Genomic DNA, 24359 nt, shown 5'->3' on the forward strand with positions numbered 1-24359 from the left:
AGGAAGAGGAGTGGAGGAGGAAGAGAAGGAGGAGGAGAAAGAAAAGCAGGAGAGGAAGAGTAGGAGAAGAGTAGGAGAGAGGGAGAGGGAGGGGAAGAGGGGAAGGAAGGAAAAGAGAGAAAGAGAAAAAAGTGGAAGGAAGAGAGAAGGAAAGAAAGGAAGAGAGAGAGGGAGAGAGAGAGAGCAAGAAAGAAAGAGTGAGTGATGAGAGAGGAAGGAAGAGAGTGAGAGAGAGTGAGAGTGGTTTTTTTCTCAAGGTGACACACCACCTGAGTTATGCTCGGGTTTTTGGCAAATTTTGACACACCAAGCTCAAACGGTTGCCCATCACTGTCCTAGATCTTACCTGATGACTTGTATACAATAATTCAGTGTTTCCCAACCTTGGCAATTTGAAGATATCTGGACTTCAACTCCCAGAATTCCCCAGCCAGCAAATGCTGGCTGGGGAATTCTGGGAGTTGAAGTCCAAATATCTTCAAGTTGCCAAGGTTGGGAAACACTGCAATAATTAACCTGCAGGAAATTGGTTTGGAGGTCTGAGCTTAGTAGGACAACTGCCTGAAGTAGGCCAGATGGGGCAGGAAAGGACTCCTAGGAAGACAGGACAGAAGCAGGAAAAGCTGAGCGGGGAGAAGGAAGCCTCAACATGGGAAATGTCAGAAATAGGCTTGTCTACTTTTCCTCCAGGTTGGGAACAGGTCCAAAGAAGCCGGTCAAAGCATTATTTCTAAAGGTTCAGGAAGCACTTTCCCGGTTCTTCTTTTCAACAATGTCTAGGAACTACGTCAGCAATCCTCATTCCAGGCCAGATGTTGGAACACCAAAAGGCATCTCAGTCAATGAATTTGCAGTGCAGAGTTTTAAATCAGAGTTGTTGTTGTTTTTTTTAAAAAAGAAGCAGACTAGACTGCTGTATCGCCTTCCAAAACCAAAATGAGATAATGCTATGTTTGTTTTAATGCAATATAACCTTGAAGCCCTGTTGGTTAAGGAGCAAATAGGCTGAAATGAAAAATGTTCTCTCCAATGGTGGCTGTGAGGTTTGGCCAAAGAAGTCAAAATGGGGGCTGACAAATAATGCTATTATATATACAGAAAACTGTTACTCCTAGAAATTCATCTAAATGGTGTTTTTTTTCTATCAGAATGGAATTTCATTTTCATCCTAAAGTTTAGGCCAAGCTTTTCAATACAGCTCAGAAATACCCGCTGTTTTTTCCTCTGCTGAATGATGTAAACTTTTTAAACCCTAAGGAATTATGATTAGTGCCTGCTTTAAATAAAAGCAACAGCTTCTCTCCATGTCCCACTGATTTGGGTTTACAGACAAGCAGATGTAATTCCCAATTTCCTTAAATCTTAATTGCAAGCTAGTGAAACAACGGCTTGGTTTAATATTATCTGTAGCTATTCCGTGATTTCTATTTCAGTACTACAAAATGTACAGACCTATTCATTGTGGCTTACACCAATGGCTGGCTGGCTGGCTGGCTGGCTGGCTGGCTGGCTGGCTGGCTGGCTGGCTGGCTGGCTGGCTGGCTGGCTGGCTGGCTATCTATCTATCTATCATCTCTCTATCTCTCATCTATCCGTCTGTCTGTCTGTCTATCTCTATCATTTCTATCTATCTCTCCCCTATCTATCTACCTACCCTACCAACCCACCCATCCATCTTTATCATCTCTATCTATCATCTATCTATCTATCTATCTATCTATCTATCTATCTATCTATCTATCTATCTATCTATCTCTCATCTCTCTGTCTGTCTGTCTGTCTATCTCTATCATTTCTATCTATCTCTCACCTATCTACCTACCCTACCTACCCTACCTACCCATCCATCCATCTTTATCATCTCTATCTATCATCTATCTATCTATCTATCTATCTATCTATCTATCTATCTATCTATCTGTCATCTCTCTATCTCTCTATCTATCTGTCTGTCTGTCTGTCTATCTCTATCATTTCTATCTATCTGTCCCCTATCTATCTACCTACCTTACCTTTATCCATCTTTATCATCTTTATCATATCTATCTATCTATCTATCTATCTATCTATCTATCTATCTATCTATCTATCCCCTATCTATCTATCTATCTATCTATCTATCTATCTATCTATCTATCTATCTATCTATCTACAGTATCTCACATTCCTACACTGCCCATGTCACAGTTGAAGTCTACACATCTTAGACTTGCCTGGTATCAGCTATGGAAGGAGGAAGGCAGTCTGTGTACAGACCTATGTTTGATCAGAGCTTTGCAAATATTTGTTGAGGTTGCCGGGGTAAATGGAGAAGTATGACTCCAGTGCTGCAGTTCAGCCACAGAACAGTCCTGAAATTTGCAACTCCTGAGAAATGGGGTGACCTTTCTCCAAAATACAGAGGGGGGGGCATGGGAACAACAGGTGCCATTTTCCAGTCTGGGAAGAGACTGGACCCCTTCACTAGAAAACTGGATTCTGGAAATGTTCAGGAAACCAGTGAGGTTTATATTAAAGTTAGTCCTCAACTTATGACTGTAATGGAGCCTGCCCATTATGACTATAAGTCATGACGGTTGTAAAGGGAGCCATTCATATGACTGACCTGATTTTACCACCCTTTTTATGGCAGTCATTAAGCAAGTCAATTGTTTGCTATGAAGCGGTTTGGCTGAAAAACAGAAGTCAAAAGTCAATTTTTATCAAAAGCTTCTTAAAATGTTGCCGGGTGAACATGGAACACAGCAAATGGTCATCAATGTAGGCCAGTTGCTGAGCACCCGAAATGCGATCACATAACACGGGGTGCACGGATGTTGGAAGTGTGAATCCAGGTCATAAGTAGCTTTTTCACGGTCCATCCTAAGTTTGACTGGTCGTTAAGTGAAAGACTATCTGATTAGAAGATTATACTTGCTAAGGTTTGCAAGGAACCTAATTATGCATGCTTTGTGAATCCAGCCTTTGGCAGGGAAAGTCAACCTTGGGCATGCCTCCAAATATTGGGCCACCAGCAGTATTGGGTTCCTAACTGGACCCCGGGGGGGGGGGCGTTCCGGTAGCCAAAATGGAGCTGCGTGTTCAAAATCTCACAAGGGTGGATGAGATTTTGACGGGTTTTGGCAATGTTTTGCTCCTGCGCATGTGCGGAAGCAAAATATCACTTAAATCTCACTCACGCGCCCACATCTCTTCTCGCGAGATTTGCTTCCTGAGCATGCGCAGAAGCCAATTCTTGCTCCAACGCATGCGTGCCCCTACCAGTCACCTAGAGCTTTACACACATCAACACTGGTAGTGGAGGTAAGTTGCAACCCCTGCCTGGATACAAGTTCCATCAACACGAAGACTGATGGAAGAAAGTGGAGATGCGAGTTTGTGGAGGTTCATTCTTTCAACAATGTGCTTGGAGATGCCAAATTTGAATCCTGTTTCTTCTTGGAATGACGCGTGGCAGCCTCTCAGCCAACATCTTCCCACATTTTGGAATTTCTCTTCAGCCGTTCCCACCTCCAATCAAAGGCCCCGCCTCAATCTGGTCAGGACCACATCTCCAAACCCGACTAATCTCTCTAAGAACCCCTTGCTCAGTGGCCCTGATCCCAACCCCCCCCCCAAACGAGTCTTGATGCTGATGTGGGCTTCTCCATCTGTGGGGAGATCCTCCAACAAGAGAGGGAGGCCCTGCTTCCTAAACAAGGAAATCTCAAGATGAATCGATAAAGGAGAATTTTCATAGCTCGGGGTTGAAATGAGGGGTTGCAGGCATTTCTTGATGAATGAAACGACTTAATGAAGAAGACTTAATGAAGAATTTGTTAGATTTGTATGCCGTCCCGAGTCTTCGGAGAAGGGCAGCATACAAATCTAATAAATACTACTACTACTACTACTACTACTACTACTACTACTACTAATAATAATAATAATAATAATAATAATAATGTCTTCAAACTTGGCAACTTTAAGATTTGCAGACTTCGACTCCCAGAATTCTCCATCCAGCATAGCTGACTATGCTGAAGACCTGGGGCATGATTATAGAGGACTCAGGCTATTAATGTAGTATGAACTTTGATGGATGCTTAATAGCCATTAAAAGTCTTAAAAATCCTTTGAATCATAATTAAAAAACCAATTAATCTTCATTCATGTTTCCATAAATTGACCGATCTGTAACATAATTTGTTGATCCAGGTAGAACCGTGGCCCCTTTCAGCTTTAGAGCTCTAAGTTAAAAGCAGTTTTTCGTGATAAACTGCAAATTTCATGATAGTCCAGCAAATGGCATCTTGGTTAACATTGATACATAATGTTATCAGGGAGTGTTTCAAAATATTATATTGGAGGCTTTGCACTCAATTATATGATAGCTGTTCTGTGGGACCCTATAAAATTTGTATATATATTATCCTTCCCCAATGCCCTTGAATTTGTATTGGATTTGAGTTCCACAGCACAGGCATGGAGCATTGATGTCTAATATCCCTGGAGGGCCCCAGCGATTATCTATGCCAGTGATGCGCTTCGGTGCCGAAAGCACATATGTGCGTGCGGTATCACACACACACACACATGTCCACACCAGTAATGGGCAGCCAAAATTTTTACTGCCACGCTGTGGGTGTGGCTTATTTTGTGAGTGTGGCTTAATGGTCATGTGAGTGGGTAGGAGTGGCTTGATTGATCATCATCGTTCAAGTGAACTGTTAAGTCCTCGAACTTACAACCTTACCAGTGTCGCTCGCTGGGGTGACAATTTGCTTCGTGTTTCCTGCACTCTCCTTCCTGGGTCGCCCCCCTGCCTCAGGCTGGGTAGCCAGGCAAACGGGTGCTGCCAGAAGCATAAATTCATGTATGGTATGTTTGTGTGTATGTCTGCTTTAATAAAGGGTTTTTAAAATGTTTTTAAATTATTAGATTTGTCTTGAATTGTTCTATTGTTGTTGTGAGCTGCCCCAAGTCTGCGGAGAGGGACGGCATTCAAATCAAATCAAATCAAATCAAATCAAATCAAATCAAATCAAATCAAATCAAATCAAATCAAATCAAATCAAATCAAATCAAATCAAATCAAATCAAATCAAATCAAATCAAATCAAATCAAATCTTAAATTATGCCAGCGCCGCTTCCACCCACGCCTTCTGGGACTGCATTCCACCCCATCCTGCCTGCTGCCCACCCCTGGCCCACACCCATAATTCAATGTTCCCCTGCACCCCACATCACTGCGCAACACCACCCCATGCTGCCCTGCCCCCACGCATGCACGCAGACCCACAGCCCCCCCATTTCCTGACCTCCGGTGGCCTCAGTAGCCTGTTTTTCACCCTCCCCATGCTCCAGAGACTTTCCTGGAGCCTGGGGAGAGCGAAAACCCCTTTCCCCATCCCCCCAGAGGCCCTCTGGAGGCCGAAAATGACCTCCCAGAGCCTCCCCAAGAGCCAAAAATCAGCTGGCTAACATGCACTAGGGCAGCGGGTCGTGTGCTGGCAGATATGGCTCCGTGTGCCACCTGTGGCACGCATGCCATAGGTTTGCTGTCACAGATCTATGCAATCCAGGCTGCAGAATTCTGGGAGTTGAAGTCCACAAGTCTTAAAGGTACCAGGTTTGGGGACCCCTGACTTAATGAAGGAAACCTCTGCAGGAAAGCAAGCAAGCTCAGAGGTCCCCTCAAGATTAATCAACTGCCCCGCAGGCAAGCAGGCCCGTAAAGTCAGCAAGCACGGAGCTTTGATTACCCAACCATGAAACTAACTCAACCAAAGCTGCCTCTGGATCCTTTCCTGGGTATCTTCTTGCAAGCCACAGTTGGAACCACCAGTTTCTTTGCAAGACTGCACCGGGGCTAGCCAAAGGGAGGATCCTGCCCTGTTTGTCTCCTGTTCCACGCAACCACGCAAGGAGCCGCAAAGCCGAAACTTAAAGCGGCATCCTTCTGGCATAGCTTCTGGGTGACGCTCCCTCCCAAACCGCGGGGCAGAGTCAGTCCAGCCTGTCAAACTGTAATTATAACTGGGGGTGGGGAGGCCAGCCTAATGCCATTAGAGGCTGGTCCTGGCTTTCCTAGGCAGTTTGCAAATAAGGAGAGGGGAAAACACCCCCCCATGTAGAAACCTTTCTCTTTGCTTCAGATGGTGGGAAGGAGGGAACAGATTTGTGACCCAGACTTTAAAAAACAAAACACGAAGCAGCTTTTTCCAACACCAGGCATGAGAAGGTGGGGATGCAGCCTAGCACTGGAGAAGACACAGCAAACTAATTTTTTTCTCCGGCGATTGAGGAGTTAAGGAAAGCAATTATTCATTCAGCCTGTGATTTTTGCAAAGGAAGAAGGGGGCGAAATGGCCCCGTTAGGAAGATTGGGGCTTAGGGACCAAAGAAAATAGGCGTTTTCTCTCTGAGCTCCAGCAGCATTTTCTGCAATGCAAGTGGTGGTGGTGGGGGCATCAAATAGCCCCGGGAGTCCAAAGAGAGCAGTCCACCTCCCTTTCAAACCCTCCAAGGCCACTTTATCTGCTCAGACTCTTTGTCCAGCTCATCTAAAGAGAAGCAGAGGGTAAACAGGGGAGATGCCCAGACCTGGACCTTCCATAAAACTTTGCGAAGTGTGCAGGCACAGCAGCATTTTGAACCAAATATTTGGCCTGGTTACTGAATTACTGTGTTTTTCAGAGGATAAGACGCATCTTATTTCCCTGCTAAAAAGGACTGGAAATTTGGGTGCATCTTAAACTCCGAAAATAGCTTTTTCGAAGCTTTTTCCCCCCAGCCCTAATGAGTTGCTAACAATCTTCCCGGCTTGCAGGCTTGTTTTCATTACTACTCCGAATAGGGTTTTTTCCAGCCCTAACATGGCATTGAACCAGAGTACCTCCGGAACCACCTGCTACCGCACGAATCCCAGCAGCCGATAAGGTCCCACAGACTTGGCCTTCTCCGGGTCCCGTCGACTAAACAATGTCGTTTGGCGGGCCCCAGGGGAAGAGCCTTCTCTGTGGCAGCCCTGGCCCTCTGGAACCAACTCCCCCCAGAGATTAGAACTGCCCCCACCCTCCTTGCCTTTCGTAAACTACTCAAGACTCACTTATACCGCCAGGCATGGGGGAGTTGAGACACCTTTCCCCCAGGCTTCTTTATACTTTGTTTTATGTTTGATATGAATGTGCTGTTTGGTTTTTTTAAAATAATAATAATAATAATAATAATAATTATTATTATTATTATTATTATTATTATTATTATTATTTATTGGATTTGTATAATGATAGGGTTTTATATGTTTTTTAATATTAGATTTGTTCCACTACTATATTGTTTTTATTACTGTTGTGAGCCACCCCAAGTCTTCGGAGAGGGGCGGCATACAAATCTAATTAATAATAATAAACATAACAATAATAATAAAATAATATGCTAAAACTTACTAGACTAAGGACACTAGACTTACTAGACTAGACTAAGGACCAGATGAATACCTGGTAGGTAGATTTTTCCCCTCTATTTTCCTCCCCCAAAACTAAGGTACGTCTTATACTCCGAAAAATACGGTAGGTTATTTCCTGGATTCACACCTTACATTGATCCATAAACCAATTAGCCAAGTACCCTGAGAACTCGGTCACCACATCTAAGCTAAATCAAACTCTGGCAACCAATGCTGACTAGGGAATTTTGGGAGTTGAAGTCCACACCTCTGAAAGTTGCCAAAACACTGGTCTTTGGCTTCCCTATAGGAAAAGGTCATGCTTTAAGGACATAGCAAAAATTCTTTGTCATGTTAAGTTCCCAGCTGTGATAGCCAACACTGCCACATTGGCCTGGAAATGATCAGAAGAAAAGCTCATACAATGATGGGGAGTGTTACTGACTTGTCATGAACTCCATTTTAATAGTGGAGGTCAGTTTCATACTATCATTTTTATGTTGGAAGTTGGAATTGGATTTCAGAAGGTATCTAGTGTTAGCCTTAACCGTTAGACTATACAGGTAACATGATCAGATGATAATTCTACTTCATGGTAAGGTTGCATTTACAAAATCTTGCAGGCTTGAAAGTACAAATCATCTACTGTCTTCTTTATAGCCTGAAAAACCAGGGAGGATCACTTCTGTACCTCCACCCATTATGTAGCTAATGGTTATGCCTTATCCGACCATTCCCCAAACCAGGAGTCTCCAACCTCGGCAACTTAAAGACTTGTAGACTTCAACTCCCAGTTGCCAAAGTTGGAGACCGCTGCCCTAGACAGCATTTCTTTGTCCCATCTTCCAGGTCTTCCTCACATACCGAGGCCTCGGAGAGGGGCGGCATACAAATCCAATGAATGAATGAATGAATGAATGAATGAATGAATGAATGAATGAATAAATACCATTACATCTAATCTAACACCCTGATTGGTGCAGGAATTTGACACTGTAACCCCGCTGACAGATGGCAGTCATCCGGTATATCTATACCACCACTATTAATCAGGGGTGAAATTCAAAAATTTCCCCTATTGGTTCTGTGGGCTTGGCTTGGTGGGCATGGCAGGGGAAGAATATTGCAAAATCCCCATTCCCTTCCCACTCCTGGGGGAAGGATACTGCAAAATCCCCATTCCCTCACGGCTCCTGGGGGAAGGATACTGCAAAATCTCCATTCCCTCCATGCTCCTAGGGGAAGAATACTGCAAAATCCCCATTCTCTCCCCAATCCTGGGGGAAGGGTACTGCAAAAAACCCATTCCCACTGCACTCTGGAGTCAGTCAGAGGTGGCATTTGCTGGTTCTTTGAACTACTCAAAATTTCTGTTATCAGTTCTTCAGAACCTGTCAGAACCTGATGGATTTCACCCCTACCATTAATCCACTCTAGTCCACTTCATCACGGAACAGCCTTATTTATTTTATTTATTTATTAGATTTGTATGCCGACCCTCTCCAAAGACTCGGGGCAGCTCACAACAACAATACAACAATGTATGACAAATCTAATAATTTAAAAGTCACTAAAATCCCCTTATTAAAAACAAAAACATACACACAAACATACCATGCATAAACTGTATAGGCCCGGGAGAGATGTCTCAATTCCCCCATGCCTGACGGCAGAGGTGGGTTTTAAGGAGTTTATGAGAGGCAAGGAGGGTGGGGGCAGTTCTAATTTCTAGGGGGAACTGGTTCCAGAGGGTGGGGGCCGCCACAGAGAAGGCTCTCCCCCGGGGTCCCGCCAGACGACATTGTTTAGTTGACGGGATCCGGAGAAGGACAACTCTGTGGGACCTAACCGGTCGCTGGGATTCGTGCGGCAGAAGGCGGTCCTGGAGATATTCTTGTCCGATGCCATGGAGGGCTTTATAGGTCATAACCAACCCTTAACCATCAGGAAATAATTCTGGGTGTCCACTCAAAATCTCCTTCCTCACCACTTGATCTCATTGTTGCATTCAGGTGACTCTAAACCAGTGTTTCCCAACCTTGGCAACTTGAAGATATTTGGACTTCAACTCCCAGAATTCCCCAGCCAGCATTCGCTGGCTGGGGGATTCTGGGAGTTGAAGTCCAAATATCTTCAAGTTGCCAAGGTTGGGAAACACTGCTCTAAACAATTCTGACATCAGTTACCTAAAGTCTATTACCCTTCCCTTCACTAAGTTAACTATACCCATCACTTTCAACCACTCCATATATGTTGTTTCTTTTTGAGCTCTTTTCGAAAACAAACGAATCATCTTAGTAGCAGAAGAAATTTGTTCAAGCATGTACATCCTGTCATGGCTCACATGGTTTTATATGTTGCATGCACCCAACCTCTGTTCTTCAAATTATGATTCCAACAAAATCTTTGCCAAATCCAAACATGTGAAACCAAATACGTGTTTGCATGTGGAGTTTAATATTAAGTGAGCTGTTTATTTGCTAAGCAAAAGTGTACCACTTCACGTAACAATGAACAATAAGCCACATTAATCCACCGCACTGGCCAGATGTAGGCAACATGATAAAGTTAAACCAAATAAACTATATACTATCGCTTAAGGCAGTTACTGTCAAAAATGCTGCGCAACTAGAATAGATCAAAGGAACATCAGATATAATAAGCAATTATAAGAAAGATGATTGGTGAAGATGAGGAAACTTGTGGCGATGCCTAAATTAATCACTTTAAGTAGGGAAAAAAATTTATAACCGCATTTATAGCTGATTGGAAAATCTTCATCAGCTTTTTTGGATACAATGGAAACAAAATGCACTTTAGGATTTGTGGTTTTGATGTTTAGATTAAAAACCCTGGATAATAGAAGACAGTGAATTTTTGTTTGTAAACAAACAGAACCATATTTCTTTGAAAAAAAGATCGGATCTTATTTTCTTTTTGACACCCGAAAAAACAGCTAGGCCTTCTGTTCAAGGGGTATCTTTATTTTTTTTCCCCCCACATGCCTCGCCGGGACACCAGGCTGCTTCTTTCGTGGCCAAAACGAGTGAGCCACGCCCCCCCCACCTGGCCACTTCTTTTGTGGATGAAAAGAGTGAGAGAAGCAACCTACACACCTTGCCTGGCCACCAGGCTGAAAGGAGTGACCCATGCGCCCTATGTGGCTACTTCTTTCATGGGTGAAAAGAGCGAGCGACGCAACCCACACAATTTGCCTGGTCACCGGGCCACTTCTTTTGTGGCTGAGTGACTCACCTGCCCCACCTGACCATTTCTTTCATGGACGAAAAGAACAAGCGACATAGCCCACACAATTTGCTTGGCCACTGTGCCGCTTCTTTCGTGGCTGAGTGACCTACCTGCCCCACTTCTTTTGTGGACAAAAAGAGGGAGCAACGCAGCCCACACATCCTGCCTGGACACTGGGTCGCTTCTTTCGCAGCCGAAAGGACTGAGCCACGTGCCCCACACGATTTGCCTGGCCACCGGGCCGCTTCTTTTGTGGCTGAGTGACACAACTGCCCCACCTGACCATTTCTTTCATGGACGAAAAGAGCAAGCGATACAACCAATGCACCCTGCCTGGACATTGGGTCACTTCTTTCGCAGCCGAAAGGAGTGAGCCACGTGCCCCATCTGGCCACTTCTTTCATGGATGAAAAGAGCGAGCGACGCAACACACGTAACTTGCCTGGCCCCTGGGCTGCTTCTTTCATACCCGAAAGGAGCAACCCACTCGCCCAATGCGCCTCGCCTGGCCACTGGGCCACTTCCTTCGCAGCCAAAAAGGTAGCTATCCAGGCGAAAAAGCCTGCCGTCATCCACTCCGGCAAGCCTGACAAGGGCCATTTTGGGGGGGGGGTGTAAGGCTTAATTTTAACACATGCACACAGAACAGTGCTGGGCCTTCTTTTTGGGTGGGTTATGTTTTAGGAGAAACATGGTATAGTAAGGGATCATTTTGGTTTGTGCTTATATTTGCTGCAAAAGAAATTGGAAGGTTTTTCCTTCTATTTCTTTTTATTCTTTCTTTTGGCACTCTTACTTCCCCTCCCTTTCTTATTTTGTTTATTTATTTATTTATTAGATTTGTATGCCGCCCCTCTCCGTAGACTCCTTAGACCTGGGACATCATTGTTCCTTCTTCACTCTTTATTAGTTGATTGTACTTTTTACGCATAGCCAGTTTGGTTCAGTGGCTTAAGGCTCCAGGCCAGAAACTTGGAGATAGCAAATTCTAGTCCCGCCTTAGGTCTGAAAGCCATCTAGGTGATTTTAGGCCAGTCCTCCCCTTCTCTCTCTCAGCTCAACCCACCTCACAGGGCTGTTGTGTTGTGGGGAAAACGGGAGAAGGGAAAAACATTAGGAATGTTCACCGCCTTGAGTTCCTTATTAAAAAAAATAACAAAGCTGGGATAAAAATAAATAATGTCCTTTGCAAAAGGTCCAACGAAGGTTTATTTTTTTTAAGAAAAGAAAATGAGAAAGAACTCTGTCTTGAGCGGCCCTTGACAAATGCTTGACCTCCATCTCCACAGAGGGCAACTTCGAAATGATTCAGATGCCTTGGTGGAGACGGCAGTTGCAGCCAAACCTTGCAACAACCGTTTCATGGTTCTTATCGAAAGAACAAATGGGGCGGCTCTGCCCAAATATGATACACAAACCTTCCCACACCATTCCAGACACAGCAGTTGCAGGCAACTCTCACCCAACACTTTGCTTGGAAGGTCATGTGCTCTGGCAATGCTCCAAGAAGGCCCTTCCGAGCGCATAGCTTTCATCATAGGACACTTGAGAGAGACTTAAATTAGCATTGAGGGGACCCTCCTGTGCTATTCATTTATTCCATTTACAAAATTTATACGGCTACCCATCTCACAAAAAAATGACTGGATGAAGCAGAGCAAAAAGAATGAGGCTAGTCCTCAATGGAACCTGCCCGTTAGGGTTATACGTCATTATAATGATTTTTATGACCTCTTTATGTGCTAATCATTAAGCCAATTATGAAGTGGATTCTGCAGTCATTAAGGGAACTAAGAGTTCACTATCAATGTAGTTTTGCCGAAAACCGGAGGGAAGTGCTGGTTTTCAGCACAACCGTATTAAAATATGGCAATGAGATGGTGGGATCTTGCAAAAGGTGCCATGTTGCCAACACTCAAAGTTTAATCACTTGAGAGTGGAAGAGGGCTGACCACTGGAACTTTGAATGTGGGTGATAAATCCATTTTTAGGTCACTCATAACTTCAAATTGTCACTAAGTGAAAAGGTCATAAGTCATGGGCTAAGTGTAAACATGTCAAACACAGTCATATTTTTTAAAGGCAAACCCAAGAGCTTTGATCAGCAATGGAGCCACCTCAAGATCTCACTGGCCCTCTGAGTTTACGAAGTTTGATGACACAGCCAGGTCTCCAAGGACTTCTGGAAAAGAAGGCAAAGGCAGAGCAGGCTAATTCAATTCAGGAGGGAGAATATTCCAGAAGGCAGGTCCCATGGCAGAAAAGGCTTGCCTTCTCAGACCCACCAAGTGTAGATCTCTGAGACACAGGATCCAGAGCATGCCTCTTAGTAGATCCAGTGATATTTCAAGATGTAAACATCTTCCTTCAATAGGTGGAGGACAGCCATGTTTGCTTCCCCAGTTGATTTTCTACAAGTCCCAGACCTTCGTAAATATTATCAGCGGCTCCCTCCAGCCCCATGATTCCAACCTGTTAGTACTATGTGCAAAACAGTTGGGTTTGCAATTTGTATACCAGTGTTTCCCAATCTTGGCAACTTGAAGATATCTGGACTTCAACTCCCGGAATTCCCCAGCCAGCATTTGTTGGCTGGGGAATTCTGGGAGTTGAAGTCCAAATATCTTCAAGTTGCCAAGGTTGGGAAACACTGATGTATACAACCTAACAATGAATGCTTGTATGCATTGAAGTAATATAGCTTTAAGAGGTAGTGTTGCGAATGGCCATAAGAGGGAGCCAGAAAACATAACTCTCTCTCTCTCTCTGTTCTCTCTGTTCTTTCTGCTGATTCACTGTGACTAATGTAGTAAGCTCTTTGATAGTTTGATGGATTTGTAAGCTGTAATGTATGTCTGATATGTAAGGCAAAGACAGACTTGTAATATTATTATTTTATTGACTGTTTAACTTGATTGCGCTATTTCTAAAGTAAACACTACTTTATACACTGTAATGTATCTGTCTTGTATGACTGAATAATTACTCGTATCTCCGGGATATCTGCTGGAATCCCACATTTTCCACTCCTTAACACAGCCTCCAAGTCAGGTTTGGACAGAAACTGTCCATTCTGTGCAGTGTTTTGTTTACACCAGTGTTTCCCAACCGTGGCAACTTGAAGATATCTGGACTTCAACTCCCAGAATTCTCCAGCCAGCATTTGCTGGCTGGGGAATTCTGGGAGTTGAAGTCCAAATATCTTCAAGTTGCCAAGGTTGGGAAACACTGGTTTACACCACACAAGTAAGGAAACCACAGCTTTTATTTTTCCTTTGCTCATCCAGAAACATCTATGCAGACTGGGACCACACCTGGTGCTAAGCCATGGTTGGTTGAATGATGGTTTATTGAATTGGCTAGATGAGCAGAACAGGCCAAATCATCCGCTCTGCTTCGTACAATGGTTGCGCAACCTACAACATATTCGGAAAAAGGCAAAAGCAGGACGTAGTGTGCAGGGGTGGAATGCTCCTGGTTCGCTCGTGCCTGTCAGTCGTCGGAGAGGCGGTCGTGAAAGGAGCATGAGGCTCCGCCCACCTTCCAGGATGCCACCATTTGAGTTCTTTTACCCTCTGTGCAGAGGGTAAAAGAACCCAAATGGCAGCATCCAGGCAGTGGGTGGAGCCTTGTGCTCCTTTCGCAACTGTCTCTCCGATGACTGACAGGCACGAGTGAACCGGGAGCATTCCACCCTTGGTAATGTGGCTCAGCATGTGGTGTGAGCCTTAGTGAGAAATGCTGGAATATTGGGAGCATGACCAGTAATTTAATTTAATTTAATAATTTAATTTAATTTATTAGATTTGTATGCCGCCCCTCTCCGAAGCCCCGGGGTGGGTCACAACAATAATAAAAACAATATTCCAGCGAAAACAAATCTAATATTAAAAAGCACATAAAACCCTATCATATTTTAAAAAGCAAACAACATATACATACCCAAACATAAATATAAAAAAGCCTGGGGGAAAGGTGTCTCAACTCCCCCATGCCTGGCGATATAGATGGGTCTTGAGTAATTTACGAAAGACAAGGAGTGTGGGGGCAGTTCTAATCTCCGGGGGGAGTTGATTCCAGAGGGCCGGGGCTGCCACAGAGAAGGCTCTTCCCCTGGGGCCCACCAAATGACATTGTCAGTAGTCTTAGATCAGGTTCTCCATACCTGGTCCTCTCCAGATGCATTGGCCTTCCAGACCCACAACTACTATTCAGAAAAGCATCTGAAGGCAACTCATCGGAAAGACAGCAGGCTGCATAAAATAAGATCAAGATAGAGAATTCTGCATCTCGCTTGAAAGATTTTTCACACCTTTCTTGGCGGCCTCTCTCATGACCTCCCCGCATTTCTTTACAGTCTAGTCCAGAGGTCAGCAATCTGCTGCTTTGGAGCTGCATGTGGCTCTTTCATTCCCCTGCTGTAGCTCCCTGTCGTTGGTCAGCCCCACAATTTTGAGAGGAGCTTCCAGTTAGGGTGGGATGAAGTAGGGCATGCCAGTGATGGCGAACCTTTTTTCCCATGGGTGCCAAAAGTGCATGTGTGCACGCTATCACACACACAAGTGCCCACACCCATAATTCAATTCCTGGGGAGGTTGAAAACGGCTTCCCCCACTCCCTGGAGGCCCTCTGGAGGATAGAAATGGCCCATTTCCCAAATCCTGGTGGACCCAGTAGACGCATTTTTTACCCACTCCAGGCTCTAGAGGCTTCCCTGGAGCCTGGAGAGGGCAAAAATGCCCTTCCCCAATCCCTCGGAGGCCCTCTGTAAGACAAAAACGCCATCCCTTAGCCTCTGTGTGAGCCAAAAATCAACTGGCCAACATGTACATGCATATTAGAGCTGAACTAGGGCAATGGCTTGTGTGCCAGCAGATATGGTGCTGTGTGCCACCTTTGGCACCCGTGCCATAGGTTCGCCATCACTGCACAGAATGGAACAATAGCATTTAGACTTATATACTGCTTCATAGTGCTTTTACAGCCCTCTCTAAGCAGTTTACAGAATCAGCATATTGCTCCCAACAATCGGGTCCTCATTTGACCCACCTCGGAAGGAGGCAAGGCTGAGTCAACCTTGAGCCGGTGGCGAGATTTGAACTGATGAACTATAGCTAGCAGTTAGCTGAAGTATCCTGCAGTGCTGCACTCTAACCACTGCGCCACCCCGGCTCTTTAACAAACCTACATTGCACAGTGACATCATGAACACAGATGACATCATCCCGGCCTCTCATAGCCGGCAAAGCATTCCCTGCATAGACAGGATGAATAATTTTCGGAGAGGAAAAGTTAGTCAAATCATTCTGTGTTTACAGAACGTTATGCACAGTGTGTTATTATGCGCACAATAAATTGATCTGTGACCTAACTGAATGAGCCAGGCCTATGCAACCTACTGTAGCCAAGCCACACCAAAATCACCCCAGGGTGAAATTAAACTCTGTGCGTTGCACATACACTAAAGTTTATCACTGACCTAATTAAGAGGGCTTGGGTGGATACACCCTACACTTCTTTTTTCATCGTTTGAAATCTCATCCCTCTTACATTTTATCACCCTCTTATTCTTCAAGCACCAACTCATGTACTCGGAAAAGCAATGTCATGGATGAGTCCCGGTTAAAACTCAGGAAAGGGGGGGGGGTCAATTACAATGGCCCCATCTTTGTGGAGGAATGCAGAAGTTGGCTCTTGGAAACAAACTGCAAAACTAGAATCCAGAGACTCAAAAGACCAGCTATTGAAGTATCACTCAAGACAAAAGGTGCCCCACCCAGCATTCTCTAAATGGTTTTTCCCCCCCAAAAGTTATTTCATGCCCAAAGTCCATGGTGATTATAATTATCATGATTTGGGAAATTTCACATGAAGAAAAAAAAGCAGAAATCTTGAGCAACGTTCAAGCTATAGGGCAGTGATGGCGAACCTTTTTTCCCTCGGGTGCCAAAAGAGCGTGTTTGCGCTCTATCACACATGTCCAAGTGCCCACACCCATAATTCAATTCCCGGGAAGGGTGAAAACAGTTTTTCCCTGCCACCTGGAGGTTCTCTGTAGGCCAGAAACGGCCTGTTTCCCAACTTCTAATGGGCCCAGTAGGATCATGTTTTGCCCTCCCCAGGCTCCAAAGGCTTTCCTGGAGCTTGGGGAGGGTAAAAACGCCCTCCCAGAGGCTCTCTGGAAGCCAAAAACACCCTCCCAGAGCTTCTGTGTGAGCCAAAAATCAGCTGGCCGGCACACACATGCACGCTGGAGCTGAGCTAGGGCAACAGCTTGCGTGCCAGCAGATATGGCTCCACGTGCCACCTGTGGCATCCCTGCCATAGATTCCCCATCACTGCTAGAATAAATAAGATAAAGTGAGCTTATACCCTCTCCCACCCTAACATTCAAGCTGTAGGGCAACTTTTTCGGCACCGAGTGCCCAAACCTGAACGTGCATTTCCGGAGCATTGGAAACCCAGCTGGCGGGCGCAAACATGCCTTGTTTTTCTACTGTTTTTTGGGGTGTTTTTCAGGCTGTTTTTCAACCAATTTTCTGGCTGTTTGTGGCCTGAAAACTGCCCCCAAAACACCCAGATTGGGCATCTTCAGGCACTCCAGCTCCTGCAAAGACCAGCTGGCTGGCACGCATGAAACCAGAAGAGCTGCTGGAGATGGCACATGTGCCCACAGAGGGGGCTACATGCCACCTTTGGCACATGTGCCATAAATTCGGCATCACGGCCATAGGGTAAAGTCATCCTATACCTCCCTCCCACCCCACTTATATCAAGCCTATTTAAGGAAGGAGAAGAAAAATATCGCCTCCAATTCTGACTGATGGAAGTCCGTGTATCATCATCATCCTGGTAGTGCCAAGACTACAAACAGGCCGGTTTAAAGATGGGTGGACTTTGCCAGAATTCCTCCTCCAGCTTCTGCTGGGTGGTACAATATTTTGGGAGAACCAGGCCAAGAATCAGAATTTGCAGAGGCCAAACTCTTATTAATAAGGCCCAGGCCCAGCTGTTCAGACAATGGAAGTGGAGGGGGAAGGCAATACATTTTTTGGGTGGCGGATTAAGAGCGCCTTCATCCATCCGTGAAGTGGTGGAGGCCGGGGCCTCAACTTTCTTTCCCCTTTTGTCCAGCAGGGAAGCCAGCCGGACTGCAGGCCTGGGCCTCAACCCCCCTCCCCTCCCACCCCTCCCTTCTTGCCAGGCCAAGCCCCCCTCCCTCCTGCAAGCCCCCCATTCCAGACCAGCCTCAGCAGAACTTGGTGGGGGCACCAACTGTCCCCCTCTTGAGGAGGGAGGGGCTCTCCCCCACCCACCCAAGGTCAGAAAGGAAAACCAGGCAGGTGGTCTTTCCTTCAATCCCCCAAGCAGCTGTCGGAGGAGGTGGAGATGCCAGTCCTGGGTTGGGGAGGAAGTGGGATGGTTATTTATAAACTCCCCCAATACAGGGCAGGCGGGCAGGCTGCATGGCTCTCCCCTTTTCTCCATGCTGGGCTTGAGACCCTGGAAGGAAGTTGGGGGGGGCTGCTTTATTTGGCTGTGAGCTGCCCAGAGTCCTTCGGGAGTTGAATGGCCAGCCAGTCAGTCAGTGTCTGTCTGTCTTATGTCTGTATCTATGTATGTATCTATGTATCTCTTTATCTATCTATGTATCTATGTATCTATCTATGTATCTATCTATGTATCTATCTATGTATCTATGTATCTATCTATCTATCTATCTATCTATCTATCTATCCATCCATCCATCTATCTATCTATCTATCTATCTATCTATCATCTATCCATCTTTATCATCTCTATCTATCATCTATCTATCTATCTATCTATCATCTATCTATCTATCTATCTATCTATCTATCTATCTATCTATCTATCTATCTATCTATCTATCTATCATCTATCTATCTTGTCCTGTCTTGTCTGTCTGTCTCTCTATTTATCCATCTCTATCTATTTATTTATTTACAAACAAACAAACAAACAAACAAACAAACAAATCTGTGCCCTTCCTAGAAAATGTCCCGAGGGAGGCAGCTGTCCCAGCTCCAAGAATCAGAAAAAAGCAGGGGGGGGCGCCGTTGGAGGAAAAATCGGGCTGCGTGTCCTTCTTCCCACCCGGGTGCCTCAATCGTGGCCCCCCAACACACACAAACACACACACACATACACAGAGACACCGCAGCCGCCGGTCCCGCAAAGAAATCTGCCTTTCCCCCTCCCCACCACGCCCCTCCCTTGCAAAAGCAAGGGGCGGGCGGCCCATTGGCAAGGGGGGGGCGGCAGCGGCCCCGGTCCCACTGGCGGATCCCCCCACCCCCCCTCCCTCTTTTCCGCCCGAGGCAAAATCTTCATCCCCCCTCCCCCCCAGTTGTTTCTCATCCCCCGGAAAAAAACCATCATTTGCAGCAGCAGCATCACCTCCGATCGCGGAGACTTCGCCCCAATATATATATACAGTACAGTATATATATTTACCTCTCTGCTCGGGCGGCTGTTGCTTCCCGTCGGGGGCCTCGTCGGGCTGCTGCTCGGCGCTCTTCTCCATCCTGGCTCGTGGGAGGGACGGAGGCAGAGGAAGAGGAAGGGGGCGGCGGGGGTGGGGTGGCGGGGAGCCGGCCTGGCGTCCCCCTCCTCCTCTTCCTTCCCCCTCCGCCTTGGGGTCTCTCGCCCTTCCGCGATCCTCTGGCTTGCCTGATCCCGGGAGAGGCTGGGGATCCAAAATCAGGGGCGATCTTTTTTTCCTTCCCCTCAGAAACGGGGCGGGGGGGGGGAGAAAGATCTTCTCAGGAATTCAGGCGATCCTCTCAGCCGCGCTCTTCCTCTTTCGGCATCTCGGGTGCGCAGAGGAAACGGATGGTTTGGAGGGGGGGGGGAGAAAGCGAAAAATTGGGCGGGCGGCAAAGCCCCAAGCCGGGAATATTAGGGAGGGAGACCCCCTCACAGACACACACACGCCGGGGGTGGGGGGATGGAAATTCCTCTGCACAATTATTATTATTAATATTTCCCCCCACCCTCCAATATTGCTGGATGGGGGAGAAAAAGGGGTGGGGTTGGTGGGTGTCCTTTAACCCAGGCGGCTGGAAGTAGGGAAAAAAATTATTAAAAAATAAAAATAAAGAGGGGGGGGGGGGGCTTTTTAACCCAGCCTAAATCCAGTCTCGCTCTCCCCTCAGCAGCTGATTCTGCAAAAAAAATGACCAGAGCGAGAATCTCAACTATTGTACAGCCTCAGTCTGGAAGCTGGGCGCTACCACTAGAAGCAGGAAAAAGGGGGGGATCTGGTGCCTCCCTCCCGTTAGGAATGGCGGACCTTTCGGAGTTGTCGACATCATAGTGAAGGCCGAGGAAGGGGATTCCACGTTGGCGGAGGCTCCGGTTCCTGGAAGGAAGGAAAAGAGGGAAAAGCTCTCCTTGGGCGGAGGGTCGCGGCGCGGCACCCCCTACGGCTCGCCCGCCGCCTCTTGGTCGCGCCCGGGGAAGCGTGTTCAGACCGTGTTGGGAAAGTTGGGCTGAGATTCCTCGCCCAGCAGCTGAACGGGTGACTCATGTGGCCGCGGGAGGGAGGGGGGAGGAAGAGGGCGGGGCTGGGGGAGAGGGGGGATTTCCAAGGCCGGACGGAGGAGGGGGGCGTTTTTCCGGGGGGGGCGGCGAAGGCGCCTACGTGTATTATTATAGCAATAGCATTTAGACTTACGTACCCCTTCACAGTGCTTTACAGCTTCTCTAAGCCAGTGTTTCCCAACCTTGGCAACTTGAAGATATTTGGACTTCAACTCCCAGAATTCCCCAGCCAGCGAATGCTGTCTGGGGAATTCTGGGAGTTGAAGTCCAGATATCTTCAAGTTGCCAAGGTTGGGAAACACTGCTCTAAGCTGTTTACAGAGTCAGCCACTAGTGTGCCTTCCGTCCCCTGTCCAATTGCCCCTCCTATATTTTATCTTTTCTTCCATTCATATATCTTTTCCACTCTTCTTCATTGATGTATTCTATTCTCATATCTTTTCTTCTATCCTTTCCCTGATAGTTACCACTACATGTTTTTATTCTCCTTAACTTTCAATTTGTATTGGACAAAATAAATAAATAAATCTTAGTCTTCATTTTACCCAACTCAGAAGAATGGAAGGCTGAGTCAACCTTGAGCCAGTCAGGATCGAACTGCTGGCAGTCGGCAGGATTAGCCTGCAATACTGCATTCTAGCCACTGTGCCATTACAGCTCCTTCCTTCCTTCCTTGCTTCCTTCCTTGCTTCCTTCCTTCCTTCCTTCCTTCCCTTCCTTCCTTCCTTCCTTCCTTCCTTCCTTCTTTCCCAATATAACTTAGACCTATATACCACTTTACAGTGCTTTACAGCCCTCTCGGCGTGGTTTACAGAGTCATCCTCTTGCCCCCCAATAATCTGGGTCTTCATTTTACCCATCTTGGAACGATGGAAGGTTGAGTCAACCTTGTGCCAGTCAGGATCGAACTGCTGGCAGTCAGTAGGATTAGCCTGCAATACTGCATTCTAGCCACTGTGCCATTACAGCTCGCTCCTTCCTTCATTCCTCCCTCCCTCCCTCCCTCCCTCCCTTCCCAATATCACTTAGACTTATATACGTCTTCACAAGGTTTTACAGCCCTCTCTAAGCAGTTTACCAAGAGTCAGCCTCTTGCCCCCAACAATCTGGGTCTTCATTTTACCAACCTTGGAAGGATGGAAGGCTGAGTCAACCTTGAACCTTCTGAGATTCGATCTGCCAAACTGCTGGCAGCCAGTGATCAGCTTACAGTACTTCACTCTAACCACTGGGCCACCTAGGCTCTTATTCATCAACTCCCAATGCAGAAGGTTGGTCTCCAGAGCTAGAGGTGATCTGACATTGGGATGGGGTTTTTTGTAACAGACTAGCAGAGTTGGAAGGAACCTAGTTAGGTCATCTAGTCCAACCCCCAGCCCAAGCAGGAGACCCTACACCACTTCTGACAGATGACAGTCCAGTCTCTTCCTGAAAATCTCAAGTGATGAAGCTCCCACAACTTCTGAAGGCAACCTCTGTTCCATTGATTGATCGCTCTCACCGTCAGAAAGTCCCTCCTTATTTCCAGGTTGAATCTCTCCTTGATCAGTTTCCATCCATTATTCCTGGTCTGGCCTTCAAGTGCTTTGGAAAATAGCTTGACTTCCTCCTTCCTGTGGCAGCCCCTCAAATATTGGAAGACTGCTATTATGCCTCTCCTAGTCCTTCTCTTCACTAGCCAGGTTCTTCATATGTTTTAGCCTCCAGTCCCCCCCATCATCTTGGTTGCTCTTCTCTGCACTTTTTCTAGAGTCTCAACATCTTTTTTTATAGGGGGTTGTTGTCCTCTCTCCAAGCCTTCATCATCATTGGAAGGAAGATGGGGATCATCTTGGGGTCCTTAAGCTGGGCATCTGTAACTATGGGCCTCCAAGTCAATGGTGAGGCCAGATTTGTTTCATAACTTTGTCACTAATTTAAGCAATGCATTGATTCACTTAACCTCCGTGGCAAGAAAGTTTGAAAAATGGGACAAAATTGACATGAAAAATGTCTCACTTAGTAACATAAATTTCTGAGTTCATTTTTAAAAAATATTTTATTTACAAATATAATACAAAATACATGGAATACATAAAAAGGAAAAAAAGAGAAGAAAAAAAGAAAAGAAAAAAAAATACATCCCAAAATACATATTAAAATATAGGCGAGTACAAGATCAGTATATATATTCTTCCGAAACTATATAGATTTTCTTTAGCTCAGTTACAGTTTTTATCAAAAACTGATTTGACTTTTTTAGATAACACATAAAAGAAAATAGAAGCAAAATATATAAGTATATAATCCTCTAATTTAATAAATCATAACTTTATCTTATTTCTGAGTTCAGTTGTGGTTGTCAAGGACTACCTGGTATTTCTGTTTCTAGACAGATAATTTGAAGATTTAGAGGTGGGAAGTGCTATTAAAAATCTATAACAGAACTTTTGAAACAAAGAAGATAATCTCTATTAATTTCCACATTTTAACATCCCATAATTGCACTCATTAAAGTCACATTTAAAACTATGAAAATATGTTTATTCTTTTAAATATAAATTGCAAAATCTGGCAACACACTGCTGAAAAAGAGCATGATATTAAACATATAACTACATTTTTAAGTTTTGTATTGATATTTAGAAAAAATTACAATGGAGCCTTCAATTCTTTTTAGGATTTACATCTGAGTATAAACACTTAATATTGTGTCCCAAACTAAATTTCTGACTTCCAGTGCTTTGTAAAATATTGTAGGTTTGTGTTGAAGAGTGACTTTTTATCCGATTAATCACTTCCAGTTCCAGCATTTGATTGTCCTTGCTTTCTCTCATTTTCCTAGCTGTTCCAAAATAAAAACCAAGCGCATGACAAAACAACATGCAGTTTTCCAAATCATTGCAAAGAGGTTACTCATTCTTCTTTTTATGGGCCTAAAATGCTTCCATATTTATACTAAGCACCATTTACCCACTCTTGCCTCGTGATTGAATTATATACTTGTGCCTTGATCAGCAAAGGTTCATAAGCAAGGGAAAGCTGGCTGGGGATGATGGGCTTTGTTTATCCAACATCTCTGAGGGATCCCAGACGTTTGTGTATGTGATTTTAATTTGTATTAGGGAAGGGAAAGTTCACTCTTTAAGTAAAAAATTTAGAGCATGGCTGCTCCAAATCTGGTAGCATCTTTTCATCTTTTCATGCTCTAAAGTTTTTACTTAAAGAGTGAACTTTACCTTCCGTAATACAAATTAAAATCATATACACAAACGTCTGGGATATCTGATTCAAAGGCATACACTTTTGTGAGCTATCAGACTGATTCTTCTATAGCTTTGGTACTCTTTAACAGCTGACTGTCCTGGTCTGGGCTAAAAGCTAAATAAGGTTAGGATTATAACCCTAAAATATAACCCTAGGATAATAAATTAGCCCAATGTTTCTCATTCTGTACAACTTTTAAGAATGTGTGGCTTCAATTCTCAGAATTCTCCAGCCAACCCTTTGCAAGATGTAAAAGTAACAACTGAAGAAGACAGGGGTCTCCAACCTTGGCACCTTTAAGACTTGTGGACTTCCACTCTCAGAGTTCTTCAGCCAGCTTTGCTCTCGGAGAGTTGAAGTCCACAAGTCTTAAAGTTGCCAAGGTTGGAGACCCCAACTCTACACTGTTGCTAGGACAACAGCAGAGAAGTGAGTGGGAAGCCTATAGCACTGCAGCCTACAGTCTGAGCTGCTAAGATCCAGATGACCATTAGATGGTCACAAGATTCCAGTCTGGGCTGCTAAGGTCAGACTACAGAAATCTCTTCTTGGTTGCTGCCATCTGAATGTTTGCAGCTCAGGTCAAGCTTGATTCCAAGGAGATCTTAATGTCTTATAGAATAAATGGGGATTTTAACATCTCTGGGGGCTATGGAACAGATGAGGTGGAACCCCTAATGGTCTCCAGATGTTTTACACTGTCCTGCTGTTCACCCACTATGGCCAATAATTAGAAAAATGATATAATTGTTCAACAAATAGGACTGTGTCTCCTTCAGAGGGAGAGACAGACTGATGGTCCATAGTAGTGATAGTGAATCTATGGCACATGTGCCACAGGTAGCACGCAGAGCCATATTGGAGCTC

At 45.2% G+C, this 24359-nt stretch overlaps 1 protein-coding gene across 6 annotated transcripts in view; it reads right to left on the reverse strand.

Moving 5' to 3' along the window:
- The window catches only part of MAP7D1 (MAP7 domain containing 1), a 110260-nt gene extending 90002 nt beyond the window's left edge, over positions 1–20258 (reverse strand). For 2 of the 6 annotated variants that reach the window (XM_070763717.1, XM_070763714.1), the window contains exon 1: positions 19158–19318. In XM_070763717.1, coding sequence (XP_070619818.1) covers positions 19158–19227 — 70 coding nt within the window. In that variant the 5' untranslated portion in view covers positions 19228–19318. Of the gene's footprint in view, positions 1–19157 lie in introns of all 6 variants that reach the window. The other 4 variants (XM_070763720.1, XM_070763715.1, XM_070763716.1 and 1 more) reach the window with 4 other exon arrangements.
- Between the last annotated feature and the right edge of the window lie 4101 nt (positions 20259–24359).

Source organism: Erythrolamprus reginae, chromosome 11, assembly GCF_031021105.1.
Source record: "Erythrolamprus reginae isolate rEryReg1 chromosome 11, rEryReg1.hap1, whole genome shotgun sequence".
NCBI classification, from domain to species: domain Eukaryota; kingdom Metazoa; phylum Chordata; class Lepidosauria; order Squamata; family Dipsadidae; genus Erythrolamprus; species Erythrolamprus reginae.